The following is a 22,879-nucleotide window of genomic DNA, read 5'->3' on the forward strand; positions in this document are numbered from 1 at the left end:
CCCAGGAGCTTCCTGGGGGTTGGGTACTCGAAGGAAACACTAATCAGGCTTGGACAGGATCTTCTTCCCTATCTTCCCAGAATCTACTAACTTAACATAATAAGGTTAACACCAAAGACAGTCGCCCCCTCCCCTGAACTCAACAGAGTTACCTGCCGAGGGAAAAGAAGACAGGAAAAACCACTCCCTCTGGCAAGGATCTGCCTTATGATCTATTTTTTGAATTTATTAAAAGCCGCTGTCCAGCCTTAAGTCTAATCTGCTGAATGTGGTCGCTGATCTGTGATTAACTCTTGTTGAAACTGAACCTTCATGTTTGGTTAAACACAGAAATTTTGTTTCTACCAAAGAATCTGAAGTTTATACAGTCACAGTAGTAAATTGGAAGAGGGCTTAGAAGGGCATCTGCTCCAACTGTCTCATTTTACAGGAATGGAAACTGAGGCTCAGGGGGAGTTTTGCACAGTGATTCCTGGGGGTGGAAGCTTTTACCCTTGCCCCATTTGTCAGGACCATGGGCTTCCCTGGCTCTTGCCCAGCTATGAACCCCTGTAGCAGGCCTTCTTCCTCTTTGGGCATGCCTACCTGAACCTCTGAGCCTGGTGGTGAAGTGGACCTGGGTAGCGCCGGTTGGGGGACTGGTAGAGCTGGGAGAGCAGGGCCTGGCTGGACTTCTGGCTGGGGTTGTTGGCAAACTTCACAGTAATCGGTTCCGTAGCACCGCTGGGCTTCTGGCCATTCAGCCCTTTGATGGCTTCTTCTGCCTCAATCCTCTTATCAAAACGGATGAATCCCACCCCTCTGGACACTCCTGGGGAAAGAGAAAGAGCCTTTGTAAAGAGTGAACACACCAAACTGGTAAACATCTTTGGGAAGAGATGGGTCCTATGGATATTGTGTGAGGAGTAAGCCCACCTGTGGGGCCAGGGCTGAGCCCAGCTCCCTGATCTCTCTCACCCATCAAAACACGTTTACCTGCATTCCTGCTATCATGGCTCTGGACTGATGCCTCCCAGCCACAGAACATAGGGTTCTCTTGCATCTGGCCCCTCTAGTCCTCTATCACTGCTCTGCTCCATCGTCACCTCCCAAAAGTTACTATAACTGATCACTCACTGTCCAGTTTCTAGTCTTCTCATGTGTCCTCCACATGTAGCGAGTGTGCAATCTATTTGAAAAGTGAACTCTGACCACATCATATGCTTTAAAAACATCTTCTATATCTCTTTTGTACTTTTTGAATTTTGTACCTTGTGCATAGTACCTATTCTTCACTGACTCCCATTCTAAAATGAATAACAAACAAACAAAACCTACAAAATACCCTCCATTCTGCACCCAGAGAAAGTCCAGACTTCTTGGCACAGCATTCAATGCCTCTGGCAATCTGGCCCCAAATTCCCTATTGAGGCTCACACCAGCCACCCTGAACTGCCTGATCCTCCTTGAATAGACTGTTCTTCCTTGATTCCATGCCTTGGGATATGCTCTCCTCTCCACCTAGAATGCTCTGTCCCTCCTTTTTGCTGGATACCTTTGAAACATCCTCCAAACCCCTATTCAAACATTGCCTCCTCAATGGGGTCTTCCCAGCAATTCCCACCAGGCATGGCACACCTTCTCCTGAGCTCTCAGGGGCACTTGACAGCTTCTAGCAAGTATTTGGACTCCACACTGGAGTCCTGTAAGGGTGGGGCAGTGCCTGCTTCTTTCTTGGTCTCCAGTGTCCCTCTGCACAATGTCTAGGGCAGAGTTGACTTCTATGAAGGTTTGTCTCATGAATCACATGATAAACGTGCTAAACTATTCTCAGGGGGTGAGTTCTAAATTGGAATCAAATTGGAGGTAGGTGAAAACACCTTGGCATTAAAAATGCAACCCAGAGTACCTGACATTTCTTACTGAGAGGTGGTGGCTGCCTTTCTTTATTATGGACAAAGAACCCCAGTACCAGATCCTGGGTTCAGATCCTTGTACTACTACTATCTAGCTTTGGGGAGTCAGATCCCCCACTTTCAACCTGTTTCCTCAAGTGTGAAATGGGACAATTCCTTCTAACTCTATAATGCTATGAATTGGAGTTACAGCTATGCATACAGGTTCTTTTCACATACAAAAGTAATGTTATTTGGTTGAGGGCTGAAAGAGACTTTGAAGGTCATACAGTTCCACTCTCAACCTGATGCCTGAATCCTTTTTACAACCCTGCCAAGTAGTTTAGCTGCTGCTAAACAAGTAGCATGATGGAGAACTCCTACCTCCCAAGATGGCCCATTTTAAATTTGGGCAGTTGACCGACAAGAAGTCTTTCTTCCAAGTCAAAAATCTGTCTATTCATGATCCATATCATCTGCCTTAAGCAGCCATCAGCCTTCTGCTCTTATGAGTAACAGGGCTGATGACATTGATATACATGGAAAGAAATTACAAAGAAACACTTAACCTGTGACTTGATCAACCAGGATTCGTGAGGTGATGATACGGCCGTATTGCGAGAAAAGTTGCTCCAGTTCCTTCTGGGTCATGGTTTTGGGAAGGCCGCTAACATAGAGGTTAGCATCCCTGATTGAGGCAGAGCTCGGACGGGCATATGAGACCTAGGAAAAGGCAAGAGGAGCTAATTCCATTATAGGCAATCACCCTCAGAGTAGACGCTGAGTCCACAACCAAGATGACAGCCCCTCATCTACCGTTACAACTCATGGTGTCAGTTTAAATCACTCAGTAGTTCACATTTTTAGCTACCCCTGTAATAGTAATGAGAACCAGGAGAACAACAATAGAGGAACAAGAGGAGAGTTGACGATAACTTAAAACAAATGCACAGATAAGGGTCTCTAAGTGCAGAACAAAATAGCTACTGTATGGCAGCTGTTAAATGCAGAGCTACCCACGCATGGAGTTCTGAAGATTTACCTCCTGGAAGTGGGTGTATAGATGATTTACTGTATCCAACACATAATAATCTTTGAATAAACCAAAAAAAAAAAACCTCATGAAATTCTGCTCTGCACATTTCTCTCCTTGCCACCCTCCCTACCCCCATCCCCTTCTTCCTGAATACATAAAAGCAATCAGGTTCTCTGCAAGATTTTTTTATGTTCCATCCTTTGTGTTGCTCCAGTCTGTTCCCATGAGGTCTGCTCTCACCAAATGACAAAGTGCTGGTGAAATAGGGCTGAATGAACATCTGCTTGCGAAACTGGATATGTGACCTTGTCGTCACATCTGCAAGGACCAGTTGCCTCTAACTTTGAAGCAGGGTAGATAAAAACCACAACAAACAAAATGGGGGCACGATGGAAAGGAGGGAAGGAAAGGGCAGTAGAGAGAGAGAAGAGAGCCTCACCAATGGTTATAATAAGTTCGACTTTGTAAATTTGTCCTCCCAGATCTCTCAACTGCTTTTTTTCCCCCAAAAAGCTAACACAGAAGTGTAAACAGATCTGAAATTCCATCTGCAAGAAGCCAAATCTGTAGCAGTACACATAAGCAAAGCAAACCCCAGCAGTCATTAATTTTAGACTTTCATTTACTTATTTATTTATTTTTTAAGAAAACAACATCAGACATTTGAAATACAATTTACAGCTAGTCTAACAAAAGCACTTTCCTGCTAAAGCTATTTCTGGGGTGGTTATGGCTCAGAATAGATGATGAAAACAGTCATTTCAGAGCACATCTGACAACGTTGGACAGGAAGAGACCTATATGCCTTAGCATTTTTCAGTTGGAAGTTTTATTTAATCCATACAACTGACTCATAAGACCTATTAAGGCTGTAGGGGTGAGAGTGTGTGTGTGTGTGCGTGCACACAAAAGCATGTGTGCAAAAGGAATTGAACACATTAAACCAGACCTTTGACATTAAGACCTAAACCTCCAGCAGTAATACGGGCCTTGCTTCTGTGACCTTCAGGGGAGAGAATGGGTTTAGGAAAGAAGATGAAGGATGAGCAGAACCCTCATCCATGGCACTCTCCCCCTTTCCATGACAGACATGCCAGGTCCCTTTATGGGTTCCATGCCTAAAAATAGATGTTGACTCAACAGATAAAATGATGTGAGTGACTAATCTGCCTCGCTGGCCTCCTCCTGCTGATGGAGTGAGGCAGCTGCCTTCAGTATCTCCATCTTCTAGAAACTCATGGGTGGGCTGGGAGGCCTCTCTGGGCTCCTTCCCAGCACATGGCTGAGATGTAGAGGGGCCTTTATATAGGGGGTCCCAGTGTGTGCATTTGGGGTGTGGGCTGAAGGACTAAGAATCCCATGTGACTGTCTGGACAGGGCTTCACTCCACAGAAGGTTCTTCCACCCCTGTTCTTTAAGGGACAAAGTGTGTCAATAGCAGAACTATTTTTTGGGTAGGAGGAAGAAGTGGTAGGAGAAGGAAATAAAAACATCATAGTGATATGCCCATGGCAATGAGGGTCACCCTTGTTTCACCCTGCCAATTACTGACAAATTAATTATCTGAATGACATTTGTGCTCCCTCAAAACACAACCTACCACCTTTATGCCTTTGCTCATACAGACATTTTTTTTCTACCTACTTCCTCAAGTCCAAATCCTACTCCTCTTCAAGGCTCAGATCAAATGACGTCTTCTCTAGGCAGCTTTCTCTAATCTCACCTTCTCCTAAAAATCTCCCCAGCAGTGTTCTCAATGAACCAGGTACTTAACCCATTTCAACCTTAACTGACCACCTCTCCATCTAGGCTGATGATCTCTTTAGGTTGTAGGTCTTGCGTGTGTGTGTGTGTGTCCTATTCAACTCTGTGACTCTAGCTCCCAGCACATAGCCTGATACCTATAGAGTGTTCAACACCTACTGAAAAAATGAATAAACACCCACAGCTCATGAGAAATGATGCTGATATTACTGGCTCTTTGGAGTTAACTGTAACTCCACTAAGGTGGACCACGGAGAGTCAGGCACCCAGAATCCCAGCTGTGTTTCTCCACCAAGCTAAGAGCTAAGGGACAAATTTCCCATTTTCCAATGCCTGGGGCTGGAAGGATTGAAAGAAGATTGTTCTAGGACTAGACATCACATAGAGGCCTTCTCTTAGCAAATATTTCCTGAGGATCTACTATGAGCCAGGTACAGTGGTATGTGTTGGGAACACAGCAAGAACAAGGCATAGTCTCTTGCTGTAAAGGAACTCCAAGTCCAAAGAGGGCAACAGACAACACATAGGAGGCACTCAATAAAATGTGTTGAACAGAAGACTGGATGAGTAAACATATAGACCAATTATCACAGTGCCACAAGATGTGTGTGTTATGCCAGGGATACATATGAGTGTGACTGAAACACAGAGGAGGGAGAGATTAATCAAAGGTTAAAAGGGCCAGGAAGGAGAGAGAGCTGAGCTGAGACTGGTGGTGAGAAAGGTGGTGGTGGAGTCAGGGAATGGTGGCCTGATAATAGCCTTCCTCTGTCGTGAGGACAAATGAGGTGATGAAGATCGAGGGCTTAGCACAGTACCTGGGACCCAATAAATGCATAATAGATGGTCATGGCCTTAACTCCCATTAGTTCTGCACAGCCAGAGCTAGGGTACAGAGGGAACAGGGTGAACCCTGCCAGGGAAGAGGAGCTGGCACTTGAAAGTTGGTGACACAACAAAAACCATTTCCCCAAAAGTTGATTCCAACATAAGTAGAATCTCAGCCAGGGAGAATTACTGCAACACGTCTCCAGAGACAGACCCTAAATCCCCAAAGGCAGCAACAAATCCCAAAGGTGAACAGACATCAATCATTCTCTAACAAGTCTAATTCCTGTTTAGTATTTCTCACCTATATGGAACCTTAAGTCTATTGTTCTCTCAGTCTCCTGTCCATGAAACCTGTGGGGTATGGATAGACAAAAATGACAGAAAAAAGATCTTCCCACATTGAATATCCAAATGTTCATCCTAGTATCTAAAATTTTCAACTTTCCATATACATGTATTAAATTCTAACTGAATGACTACAGTGGTCAGGCCCTTGGTTAGGCTGAAAGATTTCCAAAAAATTGCCAATTTTCAGGGTCAGCATTGATGGCATATTAATGCCCCTGGGCCAGTGGCCTGGAGTCACAGGGCTTCCAACACTGGAGCCAGCGCCCTGGAGAACTCCCCTTGCCTCAGTCAGGATCCTGTTTGCTTCATTCATCCAGAATCTCTGAAGACAAGACTGGCATCTCTAGGCCAGCACTGACCTCCTTCTGGAACTCAGAAAGAGCTGGGAGTGAAGAAGCCACTTCTCTCTCTGGGTAGGGGTGGCTCAAAGCCAGGTGACTGTGAGCAGCTGACTTTACAGATGATCTCTATGGAAGATTTGCAGTCCCTCCAAGCTCCTCAGCTATCCCCGTCCCTGGTGCTCACAGTCTTCCCATCCTCCACCAGAAGGATGCTATAGCATCGTGCTTATGATCCCTGACTGTGGGTCAGCTCCAGTACTCACTAGCTGCATGACCTTGGGCAACTAATTTGATCTTGGTAAGTCTCAACATCTTTGCTCTTAAAAAGGGGGTCAATTATCCTTCGAATGGTTATTGTAAGAACTGAGATAATATATTTAATATGTCTAGCACATACCTAGAACTTAGTAGATACTTACACATATTATTATGTGATGAGTCATACAGGCTTTTGTGGGCCAGCCTGGGAATCTAGCTCCCATTGGGACACACCCTCCAATTTCACCGAAAAAAAAAAAAAAACCCAAAAAACAAAGAAAAACGTGTAACACTACCAGGGAATGCCTATAGAGGCACTGCCCTCCTCTGCCACCCTGGTGGGGTCTGGACCATCTTTTACCACTTTACTGACATGAATGTCCTCTAACACATTTCCACAGATCCCACTGCTTTATGCCGACAAAGTACTTTCCGCTTTCCAAAATGACTTCCCAATTCTGCTCTCAGCAAGTCTCACCAAGGTGGGTAAGGCAGGCATTGTCATTCATCACAGATGGGGCATCAGGACCAGGGCTGGGGGCTGCCTCTTCCCATGCAGTACCCACAACTCCCTTTACCTGTTCATACACAGGGCTTGGCCTGGGCAGGGTGGGAAGAACAGCATGACCTGAGGAAGAATGTTCCCTGAATCATCCAGCAATACCTCACTCCTTGTCTGTCCTCCATAATACAGAAAAGGGAGAGGACATGGAAAACATGATAAAGGCATGTTGGGTGCAATGAGGAGGATAAAATGAGAGGGAAAAGGCATCCTTTTCAGCCCCAGAAAATTGCTCCTTTAGAAAAACACTGGCATTAGAAGATGGGAGTTCATTCATTCCTCCCCTTCCTAAACAGCTACTGTGTGCCAGGCCCTGGGATGGGTGTTGGGAGTGTCTCTGCTTCAAGAATCCCAGTCTGCAAAGGAAAGGAAACAAATGAAGCATGCAATACAGAGGGCTGCTTCCAACAGGGAGATACTCATTTCCCACTCCCAGTGTTTCCTTCCATGTGGAGAGAACCCCCTGCAGTAACAGACCAGGCCTATTATAGCAATAATCTTCACCCACTCTTCTCCAGGGAAAAGAAGTGACTCCTCTGAATGGAGGCTTCAATAAAAGAAATGGGCATGTGAGGCTCAGATGCTGCCTGCTTCTTCTCTTCTGGGAGCCAGACGCCAGCTGGAAGCACACATTCTGTTCCAGGCTCTCAGTCTTATGGGGGCAGGCTCTGCTCTCGGCCTGTGAGGTCTAGAGCACTTGTGACAGGGTATGTCAGTCTGTCAAAGTGTAAAGTTCAGTGTTATGGAGCCCACTGTGTCCATGCAACCCATCCAGGCCTTAATTGGCAATAAGAATGACCTTAGGATTCCATACACTTTTCTCTTTTGTCTTACTTCTCAATTGGTTTAGAACTTGGATGTGGAAAACAGCAATGCCATTTGTTGGGCCCCTCTGGATTAGAGTAATGACGTGGCCTCTATCATCGACTGGATTTTTTTCATGAGCTAGGCATTCTGTTCACAAAACTGCAAATTTCTATAACTGTGGTTCATAGTAAGTGGAGACAGAGTAAGTGTCACATAAAGGTGACATACAGTGGCAATGGTGAACTCAGCAGAAAGTTATATTCCTGAAATCTGCTTCAAAGAAATTTGATGCTGGAAGTGGCCCCAAAAGCTCACGGCATGATCCAAGACAGCCGACCATTCAATGTATACATTTCCAAGGACAGGAAGCTCACCACTTCATGAGGCATCCTACACTATTGCTGGCCATCATTAATTTTTTTTTTTTGAGACCAAGTCTTACTCTGTCGCCCAGGCTGGAGTGCAGTGGCACCATCTTGGCTCACTGCAACCTCTGCCTCCTGAGTTCAAGCAATTCTCTTGCCTCAGTCTCCCAAGTAGCTGAGATTACAGGCATGCGCCACCATGCCCGGCTAATTTGATATTTTTAGTAGAGAAAGGATTTCACCATGTTGGCCAGGTTGGTCTCGAACTCCTGACCTCAGATGATCTGCTTGTCTCAGCCTCTCAAACTGCTGGGATTACAGACATGAGCCACCATGCCCAGCCTCATTAATGGTTGAAAAGTTGTTCCTTCTACTGAGTTCACATCTGTCTCCCCTGTAGCTTCCATTCTTCTCCTATTATTATTCTAGCTTCACACTCCAGGGCCATCTTTTCTGTCCTTACCACCCCTTATCCTATGAGTCTCATTGACAGGTGCTAGTTAGAGTATTGGGTAACTATATTTTGAGACAAATCACTCCAAAGAAGTTCTTGTTTATGTTACTTTAACTGAAAGTGAGTACCTGCTCTAGAATGAAAAGGAGACAGCAATTAAGAGCAAGTGCTTTGGGGTTGGAAAGATGTGGACTTGAAACCTGACCCTTATTAGCTGTGTGACTATGGGGTGAGTCACTTAACCTTTCTGAGATGCATCACTTGAATACATAGTTTAGAAGCTCTGTTATAGAGCTGTTTGAGGGTTAAACAAGAAAATGCATTTAAGACTCCTAGGCACAATGCCTGGCACACAGTAAATGCTCAATAAACAATGGCTTTGATACACTTGCTATGTAATCAGGCCTTATGCTAGACACCAAGGGTGTGGAGATGAATACAACAGTCCCTGACATGTAGGACTATTAGTCTAGCAGAGGAGACACACACACACACACAAACCAATCATTTCAGAAGATCAGGCTGCAGATTTTCCCCAGTCTGTTGTAACACCCTTTTCTCTGAGTGCATACAAACTCCCCAGAGCAGACAATCCCTGGGGAGATGAGGAGAATGGAAATCAGAGAACAGATTCTGATGCTGCCAGGGCCTTCTAGGAACAAATCCTCTCAAGGACCTACAATCCCACTTCTAGGAGCAGGGACAGAAGAAAGAAGCCAACTGGTTCCTGGAAACAGCAGCTTTGATTGTGAGGATCAGTTTACCTCTGTGCCTGTGGCTGTAGGCCTGTTCACAGGCAGGACAGGCATCTGCTTATGTAGCACCACTCTTTACACTTCCCCTACCTGCCACCTGATACGTGCTATTCTTTTATCAGAGGTAAAACTTCATGGTAATGGTTCTAATGAGTTCCAATTGTGCCATTTTGTGATGGGAGTCTAAACCCCTTACCTGGGCATTCAAAGCCCTCTGGAATCTGGCCCAACATCTCATCTCCTGCCAACCCCTTCATGCACCCTATGCTCCAGTTCAGACAAAAACATGGTCACAGTTTTCTGAATATGTCCAGAAAATTTCTACTTCCATGTCTTTGTTTTGCTGTTTGTTCACCATCATGGCAGAATAAACTCCTGCCCATCTTTCTAGGCCCATACTGAATGCCACCTCCTCCACAAGTCCCAGGCACAAATTACTCTCCTCTCCTTTGACTCCACAGAAGATACACGGCAGTATATTTCAGTGGCAATAGTTACACTTACCCTACCTCCCACTACAGGCATCCTGATCCCAGATCCCAGGCTGATCCCAGGCACTACAAGTGTGATAACACCTTACCTGCCCTATGAGTCTGAGCATTCTGGTGATCTCCATAGACCCCCGTGGCATCTAGTCTCAAAGCTTTATCAGGGCAAGAGCTAAAAAAAAAATGCTCTCTCAAGTGAAATGAAATGTGTCATATACTGTATGTCGCGGATTTTAGCTTCTTTTATAAGAGCTGACTCTGACGTGATGAAGAAGCCAGAAAGAATCAAGCAGTTAAAGGGTATCTACGAATATCATAAGGGTGTCTGGCACCTAGTAGGCCAGACAAGTATTTCTTTTAAAGAATAGAAAAGATGTGACGATAGATTCATGTGTGTTGCAACTTCTTTTAAAATATCTATCAAATTATCAAAGAGGCATACTTATTACGTACTAAGTTCTCTCTGTCTATCTAGTGGCCTCCAGAAGGGAGAGCTGTGTAAAGGTCTCATGGACTGGTTAGTGGAATATCTCGTCTTGGGCTCAGGGCCCCAGATTCAGTCTCTTCACTAGACTGCAACTCTTGGCTCCTGCTTTATAAAAGACTGATACAATTACTGTGGCCAGCTGGAAGCTTCATAATACTTTCCCCTATACAAAGCTTTTTATATATGTTGCCCGAGTCTTAGTAAAATTCAGACTCATTCTTTACTCCCTTACTCATCTCTGAAACATGTAGATGGAAAAAAGTCCTCCCCTCTCCTCATGTAATGTTCACCTTAGGGATAGCACCATTCACCATCATCTTCATCCTGGGGAGCATTTCTTGAGCATCCACTGTAAGCTACGATTCCCTACAAGTAACATATCATTAGTTCCATTTTCCAGATGACAAACTCTGGCTCAGTGAGATCAGTACTTATCCAAGGTCACACAGCTGAACTAAGAGACAAACTGGGATATAATTCCGCGTTCTGGGATGTTTCCACTATGGCACACTAATCCAGACAGTGAAATAAAAGTCGTGTGCTTGGCACAAACTGTTACTTTCCCTGAAAGGTTACCAAGCCAGAAAGATCACACTATAATTCATTAGTTATACTGTTGGAACTGGAAAAAATCATTTTGCAGATGAGGAAACCAGTCCAGAGAAGTAAAGTAAGTTGCCCCAGGTCATCCTTAGCAGTTTTTGACAGAGTTGGAACTTGACTTTCCATCTGAACTCAGAGCTCTTTTGAATGGACAAAAGGGGAGAAGGAAGAGGAGTGTGGTGCTCTATGATCACTGACAGACCAGTCATCCTGCCCAGAGGCTGCAGGAGCACCATGGAGAAGTGAGTCTTTAATCCTCAGGGCCACTGATGTTTTAGGCCAGCACTGTCCCACAGAATTTTCTGGGATCAGGAAAATGTTCTCTATCTGTGCTGTCTAATATGGGTAGCCATTAGCTACAAGTGGCTACTGAGCACTTCAAACATGCCTAGTGTGACTAAGAAACTGAACTTTGAATTTTATTAAATTTTAGTTAATTTAAATTCAAATATAAATAGCCATGTATCGCTAGTGGCTACTATGCTGGACAGAGCAGCTCTACAACCAGAAACAACACAAAATTATAGCATCTTAGAGCTAGAACGAACCTTTAGGATCATTTAGTCAGACTCCATTGTGGGGCTGAAATCCCATCTACATCATCCCTTATGAGTTCATCTGAATGCTTCCGATGATTGGAGCCTCACTACCACCCAAGGCAAACATTCTACTCTGATAGCTACACAGGTTCTCTTCCCAGATTCTTGAAATGTAGGATCAAACTAATGCCTCAGGGCCACTGCAGAATTTTCTTTCCTAGAGAATAGAAAAGCAACCATTGTGAGGTGAATTTGTGGGTGCAGAGACTTCTCTCCCATCTTTGTCATTCACCTTTAGACAATCTTTTAAAATATGAAGCTGAGAATGGGACATAAGACACTAGGATGGGCTGACCAGAGTGGACAAGAAAGGACCACTATTTTCTGTGATATGGAGTCCATAATTCTCCCAACACAGCTAAAGTTGTGCTGATTTTTTTTTGTTTTTGAAGCAGCTCACATCACATTGTTGGCTTCTTTTACACTTGCAGACAGCTAAAGCCCCCAGACCCCATTCCATGTACTTCTGAAAACCTGTGCCTTCCCAACCCATACCGGTCTAATCTCCTTTTTAGATGTGGACACAGGACACTATGAATGACCTTCAAGATACTGGAATCGTATCACCTTCACTGAGCAGAGAGAAGAGGGGAATTGTATTTCCATTTCTCCAACTCCTATCCTTGTATTTGAAATTATTCACTCAAAGGAAGTGAGCAGGGCACTGGGAAGCAGAGCAGTCAAATAAAATCTCCCACAAGAAAGAGAGGGCTGCTAGTACAACTGGGGTAAACAAGTCTCTGGTTTCCGCTGGCATTGCCACGTGCTCTCTCTTGGCTCCCTGGGGATTCAGTGATCCAGCTGCCCCTGCTGACCTTGGCAGAGAAGCATTCTCGCCCAGGTTGTGACTCTAGCGGAAATGAAGGAGGAGAGAAAATGCCTTTTTATTATTAACAAGACTGAGGGAGGCAGTCCATCATTTCTGGGTGGGGTGATATCCGTCAGCAAAAAATGATCTGCTAACTCTCCAGGAAGCATTAAAAGCAGTGATAGGAGAAATAATTGCTTATGCCGAGTGCAAAGAAAAGATGCCTCAGCAGAATGGAGACCCTTAGCAAGGCAGGTGGATGCAGGGAGGAGAGGGGGAGGCGCAGCTCCCTGACGACCCCTGGCAAGAGAAAGAAGTGGGAGGGGCAAACTGGAACCTGCAAAGCTCAAGTGTGGAAAGACCCCCGGAGGCACCGTTAGTGTATTAGAAGAATAAAGCGAAAATGGAGAAGTGGTTAAGCAGCATCACAACAGGAAGAGGTGGAAATGAAGGAGCTCACTCTCCTTCCCAGAGAAGGAAGGTGTTTCCTTCTGAAAAGCCTTCCCTCACACACCTTCCCCTTCTCTGCTCCTGCTCCCTCCAGAATTGGGCCGCTGCCTCATGGCTAAGTGTCTTTCTTATTCTCTCACCCGCTGCCTGCCTGAGTGCTAACTCTCATAGATTTGCTCAGAGTGGCAGGAACAGCTCTTTTACCCCTTCATCCCAGATCCAGTCCTGCAATCACCCACAATACCTGTCCTCTGGAAATATTTTATTTAAAGTCATATTTTAATTATTTGGGTAATAGCTTAATATAATTATTAAAAAAAGGTAAGTCACTAAGTCATTTGTGTACATATAATACAATAAGAAAAGGATGGAAATCGGCTGGGCGCAGTGGCTCACACCCGTAATCCCAGCACTTTGGGAGGCCAAGGTGGGCAGATCACTTGAGGTCAGGAGTTTGAGACCAGCCTGGCCAACATGGTGAAACCCTGTCTCTACTAAAAATACAAAAATTAGCCAGGCGTGGTGGCAGGTGCCTGTAATCCCAGCTACTCGGGAGGCTGAGGCACAAGAATTGCTTGAACCCGGGAGGTGGAGGTTATGGTGAGCTGGAATTGCACCACTGCACTCCCAAGTGATACCCTGTCTCAATTTAAAAAAAAAGGATGGAAATATATAAATATATAAAAATGTTAACACTGTTGGCTTAGGAATGGCTGATATTGCCTTCATGATACGATTCTGTACATACCAAATTATTTACAAAGAAGCATGTTTTGCTTTAAAAATGAGTGGATAAGGCTCCTAATAGAGCTGATATAAACCAATGTCTAAGGCTGACAAAAACCTACCACAGCAGCCTGCAAGCTCTGGTTTCATCTGTCAAACATTCTATGTGGTGCATTGTTGACAGATGAACTTTCTTGGAACTTTACTTTGATCAGATCTTTCACTCACTCAAACCTTGCACAGCTCCCTATCTCCCCAACCCCAATATCAAATAGAAACCTCTGGCCGGGCGCGGTGGCTCACGCTTGTAATCCCAGCACTTTGGGAGGCCGAGGCGGGCGGATCACGAGGTCAGGAGATCGAGACCACGGTGAAACTCCGTCTCTACTAAAAATACAAAAAATTAGCCGGGCGTGGTGGCGGGCGCCTGTAGTCCCAGCTACTGGGAGAGGCTGAGGCAGGAGAATGGCGTGAACCTGGGAGGCGGAGCTTGCAGTGAGCCGAGATCGCGCCACTGCACTCCAGCCTGGGTGACAGAGCGAGACTCCGTCTCAAAAAAAAAAAAAAAAAAAAAAAAAGAAACCTCTGCAGCCCCATGACTGCCCCGTCCCACTGCTTTAGAGTTGATCCTTTGCATGTCTGTGTCCCCCATGAGACAGGAGCTTCTGGAGGCAGAGCCAGCAGTGAACGCTTGTTTAGTCCTACTCCTCACATTTAGGTCAAAACCCAAATAGGTGTCCCAACACTCCAAAAGGTTTAGGGGGTGTGATACCAAACCCTCACATTCCATTTTGGATCACTTTTTACTGAAGGTTCTCAATGTAACTTGAACACCAATCCAAAACTTTGGTAAACGTATTTCTCTTTTGAAGGTACTAATTTTCTTTGTTCCTGGTTAATGTGACAGAGCTGGACCAAATGCAACTTCACTGAAGCAGTTCTTAGTAAAAGGATAAAATTACAATGTAAATTCAGAAGCTGTTCTTTTGGAGCCCAACAGAAGGTCAGGCCTGGGACAGGCATCAGGTGTGGGGTCAAGGAGTACCAGGAATAATTTTTCAGAATCCACAGCCATTTCCAGAGTCTAAAATGATCCCTATTGGAGACAACTTTAAAAAACAAAGCCAGCCAGGCATGGTGGCTCACGCCTGTAATCCCAGCACTTTGGGAGGCTGAGGCAGGTGGATCACCTGAGGTCAGGAGTTCACAACCAGCCTGACCAACACGGAGAAACCCTGTCTCTACTAAAAATACAAAATTAGCCGGGCGTGGTAGTGCATGCCTGTAATCCCAGCTACTCGGGAGGCTGAGGCAGGAGAATTGCTTGAACTCGGGAGGCAGAGGTTGCGGTGAGCCCAGATCGCACCATTGCATTCCAGCCTGGGCAACAAGAGTGAAACTCTGTCTAAAAAAAAAAAAAACACACGCACGCACACACACAAACCAAAAACAAAGCTAAACAAATCGCATCCCAAACTCCTAAATGAGGCAAGTCATCTCCACTGGGCTGAGGGCTGAAACACTGAACAATGACCCAGTTTCCCAAGTGGGGTTCCAGGCTCCTCTGGCAGGCTAGTGAATGTAAGCCCATGGTCCATACTCCATAGCTCTCTGACTCACATGGATGGAAGAATCTCTAGGGCACTGCCATTTCTGATTCACCTAAATCTGAGGACCTAGCACAGAGCCTGGAAAGCAGGGACCCATGAAGAAATGAAGTCAGGTCTGTCCCTAGGTTGATGGCAGAAGCCCTGAGCCATATCTGTTTACTAAAGAACCTGGAGGAGACACACAATTCATTTGTTTGCTTTTTATTCTCCTTCCCATGCCAGAGAGTATAACCCATGTGTGCACAGAGCCAAATACACACCCACACACCCTCACAGAATGCGCGTGTTGCTGAGCAAGCAGGCAGTGTGACATTCCAACACTTACGACCTACTGCCAGAGAGTTATTTTTAAAATATTTTTTCTTACTCCAAGTCTCGCTTATCAATTGTGTCATCCTGGGTGTGTCTCTAAACCTCCTTGGGCCTCAGTTTCCTCACCTGTATAAAGGAGGTAATAGTACCTCCTGACAGGGCTATTTTAAGAATTAGAATTGATGTGTGTAAAGCACCTAGCTCCAGGGATATTTCAAAGATGAAATGATATCAAGCATGTAAAAGGGTTATAATAGTATTGGATACAGAGTGAATACTCACTATAAATTAGCATTACTATTAATCTTTATTATTATTATTTCAAGCTCATGCTAACATATTAAGCAGCTCCTCTTCTGGCAGAATCCTTCAGAGGCCCTTTTGAAGCTAACTTGAGCTCCACTGTTGGCCTGTTGTATGGCTTTGGACAAGTCACTTCATGTCTCTGAGCCTGATCTCCAAGATGTGTGGTGGGAACTTTCTCCCACCAAAGAAGTTATAACCCAAAGAACAATTCCCCTGGAGTCACCATCCACACTATGCATTGGGAGCTTAATTACACATCATGCTCTTTCTCTGCTTTGGTGCTGTGCCAATGCCTAGACTGCATGCTCCTGGAGAACAGAGGTCAGATTGCTCTCTGAATGCTGTCAGTATTCACACACAGTCACATAACACTGCCCCTAATAAAAGGGAAATGGATATTTGTTGACTGGGAACCATCATTTGTGTGTACCTCCTAGTACAGGTTGAGTATCCCTTATCAGAAATGGGACCACAGATTTTAGATTTTGGAATATTTGCATTATACTGATTCAATGTCCTTAATCCAAAAACTTGAAATCTAAAATGCACCAATAGCATGTCCTTTGAGTGTCATGTAGGTGCTCAAAAATTTCAAATTTTGGAGCATTTTGGGTTTCAGATTTTCCGATTTGGGATGCTCAGCCTGTAGTGGACCTGTAATGAGCCATTCACTACCAACTGGCAAAACGATGTTTGCATATTTAAATCTGAGTTCATTTTTTTTTTTTTTTTTGGTGGGGGTGGGTTGGGGGGTGGTTTGCAAACTACCTGTCAAAAGGTCAACTATTAAGTTCTGTTTGGCCCACCAACATAATTTTTAAAATTCTTTGAGTTATTTTCTAGCTTTTAAAAATTGGAAGATTGGCATGAAAAAAATCTAGATTTTCTTTATTTTTATTTTTATTTTTGAGATGGAGGCTCGCTCTGTCGCTGAGGCTGGAGTGCAGTGGCGCAATCTCCACTCTCTGCAAGCTCCGCCTCCCAGGTTCAGGCCATTCTCCTGCCTCAGCCTCCCGAGTAGCTGGGACTATGGGACTACAGGCGCCTGCAACCACGCCCGGCTAATTTTTTGTATTTTTAGTAGAGACGGGGCTTTCACCGTGTTAGCCAGGATGATCTCGACCTCCTGATCTCGTGATCCGCCCGCCTGGGCCTCCCAAAGTGCTGGGATTACTAGGTGTGAGCCACCGCACCCAGCCAAAAAATCTAGATTTTCATGTGTATTGAACAACCGGTAGATCTGGCAACAATCTGGGTTTAAACAGTTAGCAGCAGCAGCAGAATAGCTGTCCTCTTTATGGCTCACTACAGTCTACACCACTCCCTTAGAGCTTTCCAGAACCTTCCCTGAATCCAGCTGTTAATCACTAACCTTCACAGCTTTGGAATTAACTATTGATTTGCCTGAACCTATTTTGTGCATAACATTTAAAGTAGAATGTTTTGCACTCCAGAAATTTGAAAAGGAGGGGGAAATTTGACCAAAGTTCACAAACATGTACTAGATGGTCCTGAGACCTCTGTAATGTACACTTCCAAAGAAGATACTTGGTTTTTTTCCAGATAGGCAAGTTAACTATTCCTTCATGGGAGTCAGAGCAAAGAGATAAATCTCATGTTACTTATCAAAGCAAACTGAAGCAGAGGTAAACAGTGGCCTGAAAGACAAAAAAGCAATTTAAAAAAATTAATAAATGATGAGACTATTAAACGGCACACAAAAGGGATTTGCTTTTTTCTTCCCTTTAATATGATTTTTACCTTAAACATTGTGTCCCTTTAGAAAAGGGAAGAAAAGTTAATAAAGGAACCTATCACTCAAACTTAATTTTTAGTACAGCAAATACACTGCTTTAATGAAAGGGCTGAAATCCCCAGGTTTGCACATTAAATTTTCATTCATAGTGGAGAATGGAAATTATTGATTCAGCCGTGGCATCGTGCATTTTGAATCCTACAGTGCCTCAGAAGCCCACATTACCGCTGGGTGCAAATGTGTTGGCAGCGTTTTGATGCAGGTTGAGCACAGGGTGGGTGAGGGGGTGGGGAAAGGAATATAGATAACGGAAGGAGGCAGACTGACTCTTTATAGAAAGAAAATAATCAATGTTCCTTGTCTCTAAGATCCACTTAGATAAAGCATCTGAGGGCCTGATGGGCTAGGGGGTACATCTGAGACCAGAAAAGCCAGGTCTACTCAGTCTTTGGGGAAACCAAATTGGCCTTATGGAATACTTAAAAAAAAAAGCAAAATGGAAGGTTGATTATTTGATCCTAAGCCCCTGGAGAAGAGTTGGGGTTTCAAGAAAACTGTAAAGAAAAGTACCTTTTTCAGTTCAAGGTCAGGCTGTCTGTCAAGGGAAGAGTAAACGTCTGACATTCTAATGCTGAACTGGATAGCACACAAAATCAATCAAACCTACAAATACAGCTCTCAGTCTAGTGTGGCCTCATCAAAGAGTCAGGTGACATGAGCATCTGGTCTTTACTTAAAGCATGAAAATAGGTATGTTTTTACTTTGAAAGAAATTAATCCTCCTGCCTCTCAGAAGACTACCCCATAATTAAACAACTCTTGATTATTTCCTCATTAGAGAACTCATAGGAAATGATTCTAAGCCTAGACTGAGGAGCCTGAATCAGGTCCATTTTGGGATCTTTGTGTACCAGGCTGTATGAGATCAGGGAAAGCAATCATCTTTAGAAATAAGCTAAACTCAATTGCAAAAGTAAAGGTGCTTAAAAAAGAAAGAAAGATAATCACATATTCTAAAAAGAGAAAGGTTTTGCTTTGTTTTTGTTTTGATTACCTTCCAGCTAAGATTATCTTATACCAGTAGTCTCCTCTATCAGGCTGGATGTTGGAAAAGTAGCTTTGTTGGACTAAAAAGTTCTGGTTTTGTGTTTTCAGATGCTGAGAGCTGGTGCCATCTATAGATTTCCATTCTGGGAGAGGTTTCTCTTTTGTCCTACTTTGCATCAGACCTGCTGTCGTGAGGATAAGAGCGCCCAGGAGACACTTCCCTGCAGTTTAATAGGCTATGAAAGATGGGGACTCATTAACTGGCTGGCAGCTGCCCCTAAGCAGGACGCTGCCTGGAGGTGGGGGAAGAAAGGGAAGGAAGGCCGAGGAGGAGGCAGGCTCCATCCACTAGACCACCACCGGCTGCCCAAGGGAATCCCCAAGGCAAACAGCACTACCTCCTGGAGGATCCCACAAGTGAAGTCTGAACGAGAGTATGACTATCCAGTGACAGAAACTTAAACCTCCTTCTGGAGGAGCAGGCTCTGGGTTACTGTTTTTCTTTTTTGACTTAAAACAACCCTTCCTGAGATATTATCTACCCACCTAATTATTTTCAGATTGCCGAAATGTTACTTTTTCTGTCATTCCCATACTATGTTCTCATCGATTTTATTACAGTACCCATCCCTGTTACACTGGTGCGTTTATTTATAACTGATGCTCCCTTTTCGAGTCTCGATTAGGATGGTCCTAGCCACCCTTAGGTAAAGCCAAGCTGCAGCCTGGCATGCAAAGCCTCCTGATTTGGCCCTGCCACCTCCCATCCTCATCTTTTCACCTTCCCATCCAAACTTAGGCCACACTATTTATACGCTGTCCCTGCTCACAACGTCTTAACATTTTCACAGCTTTGCATGCACTGTTTCCTCTGCCTGGAACAGCTTCCTTGCCTCAGCCTTTTCCCTTGGCTCAGCTCTGGCCATCTTTGCAGACTCAGGCTCACAGGTCCTCTTTGTGGGGTCTTGAATCCCAAATATCCCATCTGCCCTCTTAATTGGAGGTCTCACAGCTTGTGGTCCCTTCCCTCTACTCAACCCTCAGCTCACTCTTCTGTTAACACTCTGTGTCTCCCATTTAGTATAGTGGATGGTAAATGTTCTTTGAATAAATCAAGAACACTGCTTCCAGCCCCCACATAGCCTGGATTTACCAGATCAACAGAATGAAATTCAACCAGTGCCTCCTGAATCAGGAGCCAGCACATCACCTCTTACCTTTATGGTTTTGGTCTGGAGTCTGAGTCCATTTAAAGTGTTGATGGCTTTCTCTGCATCCTTTGGATCAATATAGTTAACAAATCCATACCCTAAACTCTGTCCTGTGGAAATATTAAAAAGAGAGAGAGAAAGGGAGAGAGAGACAGACAGAGAGAAAGAGAGAGAGAGAGCATGCTCAGTATCTTTATAGAGGCAACACTTCCCACTGCAGTGAGTCAAAACTCTCCTTTGGTATATAGTTCCTCTTACACCAGGGTTTACCCCCAGATTGAGAGGTTTCCAATTCCTCCAACTCTCACTCTCATTGGCTATTAAACTTTAGGAGCTGTGCAAGCTAAAACTGGGTAAGTGCCCCTGCACAGCCACACAAGAGATACACAAGTGTCCACATAATCAGGAAGAGGCAGGACATGGTAGTGGAAAGAGAACAGATGTGGTTTGTCAGAAGAGACTTAAACTGGAGTCCTAGAGCTTTCCCTATCAGCTCCGTGACTTTGTAAGGAAGTCATTTAATCTCTCTCCCCCTCCCACCTCCAATCTCTGTTCTGGAGATAATAGCACTTACCTCAGGTAGGTTTGAGAGAGTGAGAGATTGTGCATAAAATGCCTACCAAGTACATTGCCTAGATTGGAGTAGATGCTCAACAAAAGACAGCTATGCTCTGCTCAGGCCTGTAAAATTGAGGCAAGTGCTGGACACAGTAGCAGTGTCTATTGCCTCGGTCATGCCAGCCACACCCACATTCAGAGGGATGTAGCAAGATTTGAGTAGCAAAGACTAGAGATGTGTATAGTGAAGGATGCAGGCATGGCTAGAATTTAAAGCAGTTGCTACAAATCATTCGTTACCCTCATCATCCCCTGAGCCAAAGAACAATAAAGAAAAAGGAGAGGGGGTTTCTACTGGAAAGAGCTGGGGAGCTCCTAACACGAAGCTAAGAGTGCAAATACACCCTGAAAAGAGGATTTAGCTACTTTAGGTGGAGATGGCATCAACTTGTCTGCAAAGAGAGGTAGCAAGTGACAGGGCTCCCCCCAAGTGAAATAAAAATAATGTGCTTGCAATCGTGCCACTGATTATAAATAGTCCATCAGCTCTGCCATGTGTCATCAGCCAGAAATATCATTAGGAAACTACATTTTCTGACATACCCTTTAAGAAACACAGAGCTTGGGGTGGCTGCAAAACCAACTTGAACTTCCCAAGCAATGTTATTGATTTGTGGGCGGCAGCAGAGCCGAAGGGGAGGAAAATGACAGGACGTCACATGTCAGCAAAGACTGATTACATAAAGCTCTCTTTGGAGTACTGGGGCCAGGGCTGGGCGATAATACAGCAAAAAGCCTGCCATGTCCTGGTGACAGGAGCCCATTTCAGCGGCCAAAAATTCTTTCCAACAGCTTCTGTTTTGCTGGTAAATGTCTGTGTTTGTGTTGGTTGTAGGAGGAAACCTGGGAAAACAAGTTGGGTTCTGGATGAGAAAATGGGTGACTTTGTTATAGGATGGAGCAAAGAGAATTACAAGAAAGCTCAATGGCATTTGACCCCAAATGGAAAACCCAAAATGACAACACCTTCCATTAGGATATTCCTTTGTTTTGGAAGAACAGGGTGAGAAGAAGAAAGACAGGGGCAAACTTTACCAGACATGCCCTTCACCAGCCAGGATTAGTAACTGAAGAGGAAGGAGAGAATGCTGGGTGCACTCCAGCTGCTGGGACCCTTCTCTTTCCAACTCACTGTGTAAGTATGGTGTGTGAGTGGTGTGTGTGTGTGTGTGTGTGTGTGTGTATGTGTGTGTGTGTGTGGAGGGGGCAGGGAGAGGTGAATTACAAGACCCTGCCATATGTTCCAAAAAATTTCATTTTGCAAATACAAAAATACAGAGACCAATTTCATTGGTTTAAAAATATCATTTATCCGAAATTTGGCGCCACCTCATCAAACCTAGCTAAATAATTCACCTAATTAAATACATTTTCATCATGCAAATTTCTCAGTCATATTTACCTTGCATATATGAGAAGCTTTAAAAATTGCTGTACAAAAAAGTATTCTTATAATCACTTTTTAAAAAGTCATTCATCAAGTTGAGCTGCTTTTAAAGGATTTTTTAAAACAATTATCTCAATGATAAACCTTATGCATACGTTCTAGGAAACTGGTCAGATGGTCAATCTATCCAGCCCAATTTAATTTGTGTAAAATTAAAATAAATTACGAAAAATATAAACAAAATACCACTTAACAGCAAACATTAGACCTAACTCACATTGGAGTAGTACTTGATTTATTTATACTGATGGAATATATGTGAAGGAATCATGCTTACCAGTGGCACAGGCTCCTGACACACTATCCATCTTTCTAAAATTACTCATATATTGATGAAAATCTAAAATAAATATAATGGGCATAATTTTTACATTCTATATTTTATTTTTGTTTTAGACCTTTGCTTCTGGAGGAAGGAAAATACATTCAAGTCCTAGGAAGATTCTGAAGGTCAAATGAGGGAAAGGAGCCCTGCCCAGCAAGATGTATCATGTCAAGCCACCCGCTTGTATCAGTCCCAAATCCACCATCACCTTAGTTCCTGACTGCAATTAGCACAACTGTGTTATCACCTGCTCTAGCTTTAGAGCGAGATTGCATTTAACATCAAGAATGAAGGTGCTTTTGGGAAAACGAAAAAAAAAAAAAACAACAGATGAACATCATTTCAGAAAGGAAAAGGAAAAAAAGATGATGATTCTCCTTGATATAAAATAATGAACTGCAAGCTCTAAAACAGAACATTGCATTGAACAAGAGGAGGACAGAGGCAGAAAAACTTGCCTGTGAATTGAAAGATATGAGATAGTCTGGCACCACAGTGAAACTACCTGTGGTTAGCCTAGTTCATGAACAGATTTTCTTAACATGCTTCTCACCATCATAGGAGTTCAGCTAAGTCTAATAAAAAATACTCTATGGATCTAAGCATTCTCTTTTAACATGTCCTATAGAGGATTAAATCTCTAAGTAGAAAATATAAAAACCCAAGCTTTACTTCTTTTAGAAACTATTTC

The 22,879-nt window shown here is 44.0% G+C and overlaps 1 protein-coding gene and 1 long non-coding RNA gene across 16 annotated transcripts in view; one reads left to right on the top strand and one right to left on the bottom strand.

Annotated features, from left to right (window-relative positions):
• LOC134734570 (uncharacterized) overlaps positions 1–22,790 on the top strand; it is a 247,910-nt gene extending 225,120 nt beyond the window's left edge. The window contains exons 5-6 of the long non-coding RNA XR_010117671.1: positions 18,696–21,551; positions 22,260–22,790. This is a non-coding gene — a long non-coding RNA (uncharacterized lncRNA). The remainder of the gene's footprint in view (positions 1–18,695; positions 21,552–22,259) is intronic.
• ELAVL4 (ELAV like RNA binding protein 4) overlaps positions 1–22,879 on the bottom strand; it is a 157,166-nt gene that overhangs the window by 7,380 nt on the left and 126,907 nt on the right. For all 15 annotated transcript variants that reach the window (XM_055254796.2, XM_055254788.2, XM_055254792.2 and 12 more), the window contains 3 exons: positions 19,805–19,908; positions 2,444–2,597; positions 586–811 (listed from right to left, as the gene is read on the bottom strand). In XM_055254796.2, coding sequence (XP_055110771.1) covers positions 586–811; positions 2,444–2,597; positions 19,805–19,908 — 484 coding nt within the window. The remainder of the gene's footprint in view (positions 1–585; positions 812–2,443; positions 2,598–19,804; positions 19,909–22,879) is intronic.

Source organism: Symphalangus syndactylus, chromosome 12 (genome assembly GCF_028878055.3).
Source record: "Symphalangus syndactylus isolate Jambi chromosome 12, NHGRI_mSymSyn1-v2.1_pri, whole genome shotgun sequence".
NCBI lineage: Eukaryota > Metazoa > Chordata > Mammalia > Primates > Hylobatidae > Symphalangus > Symphalangus syndactylus.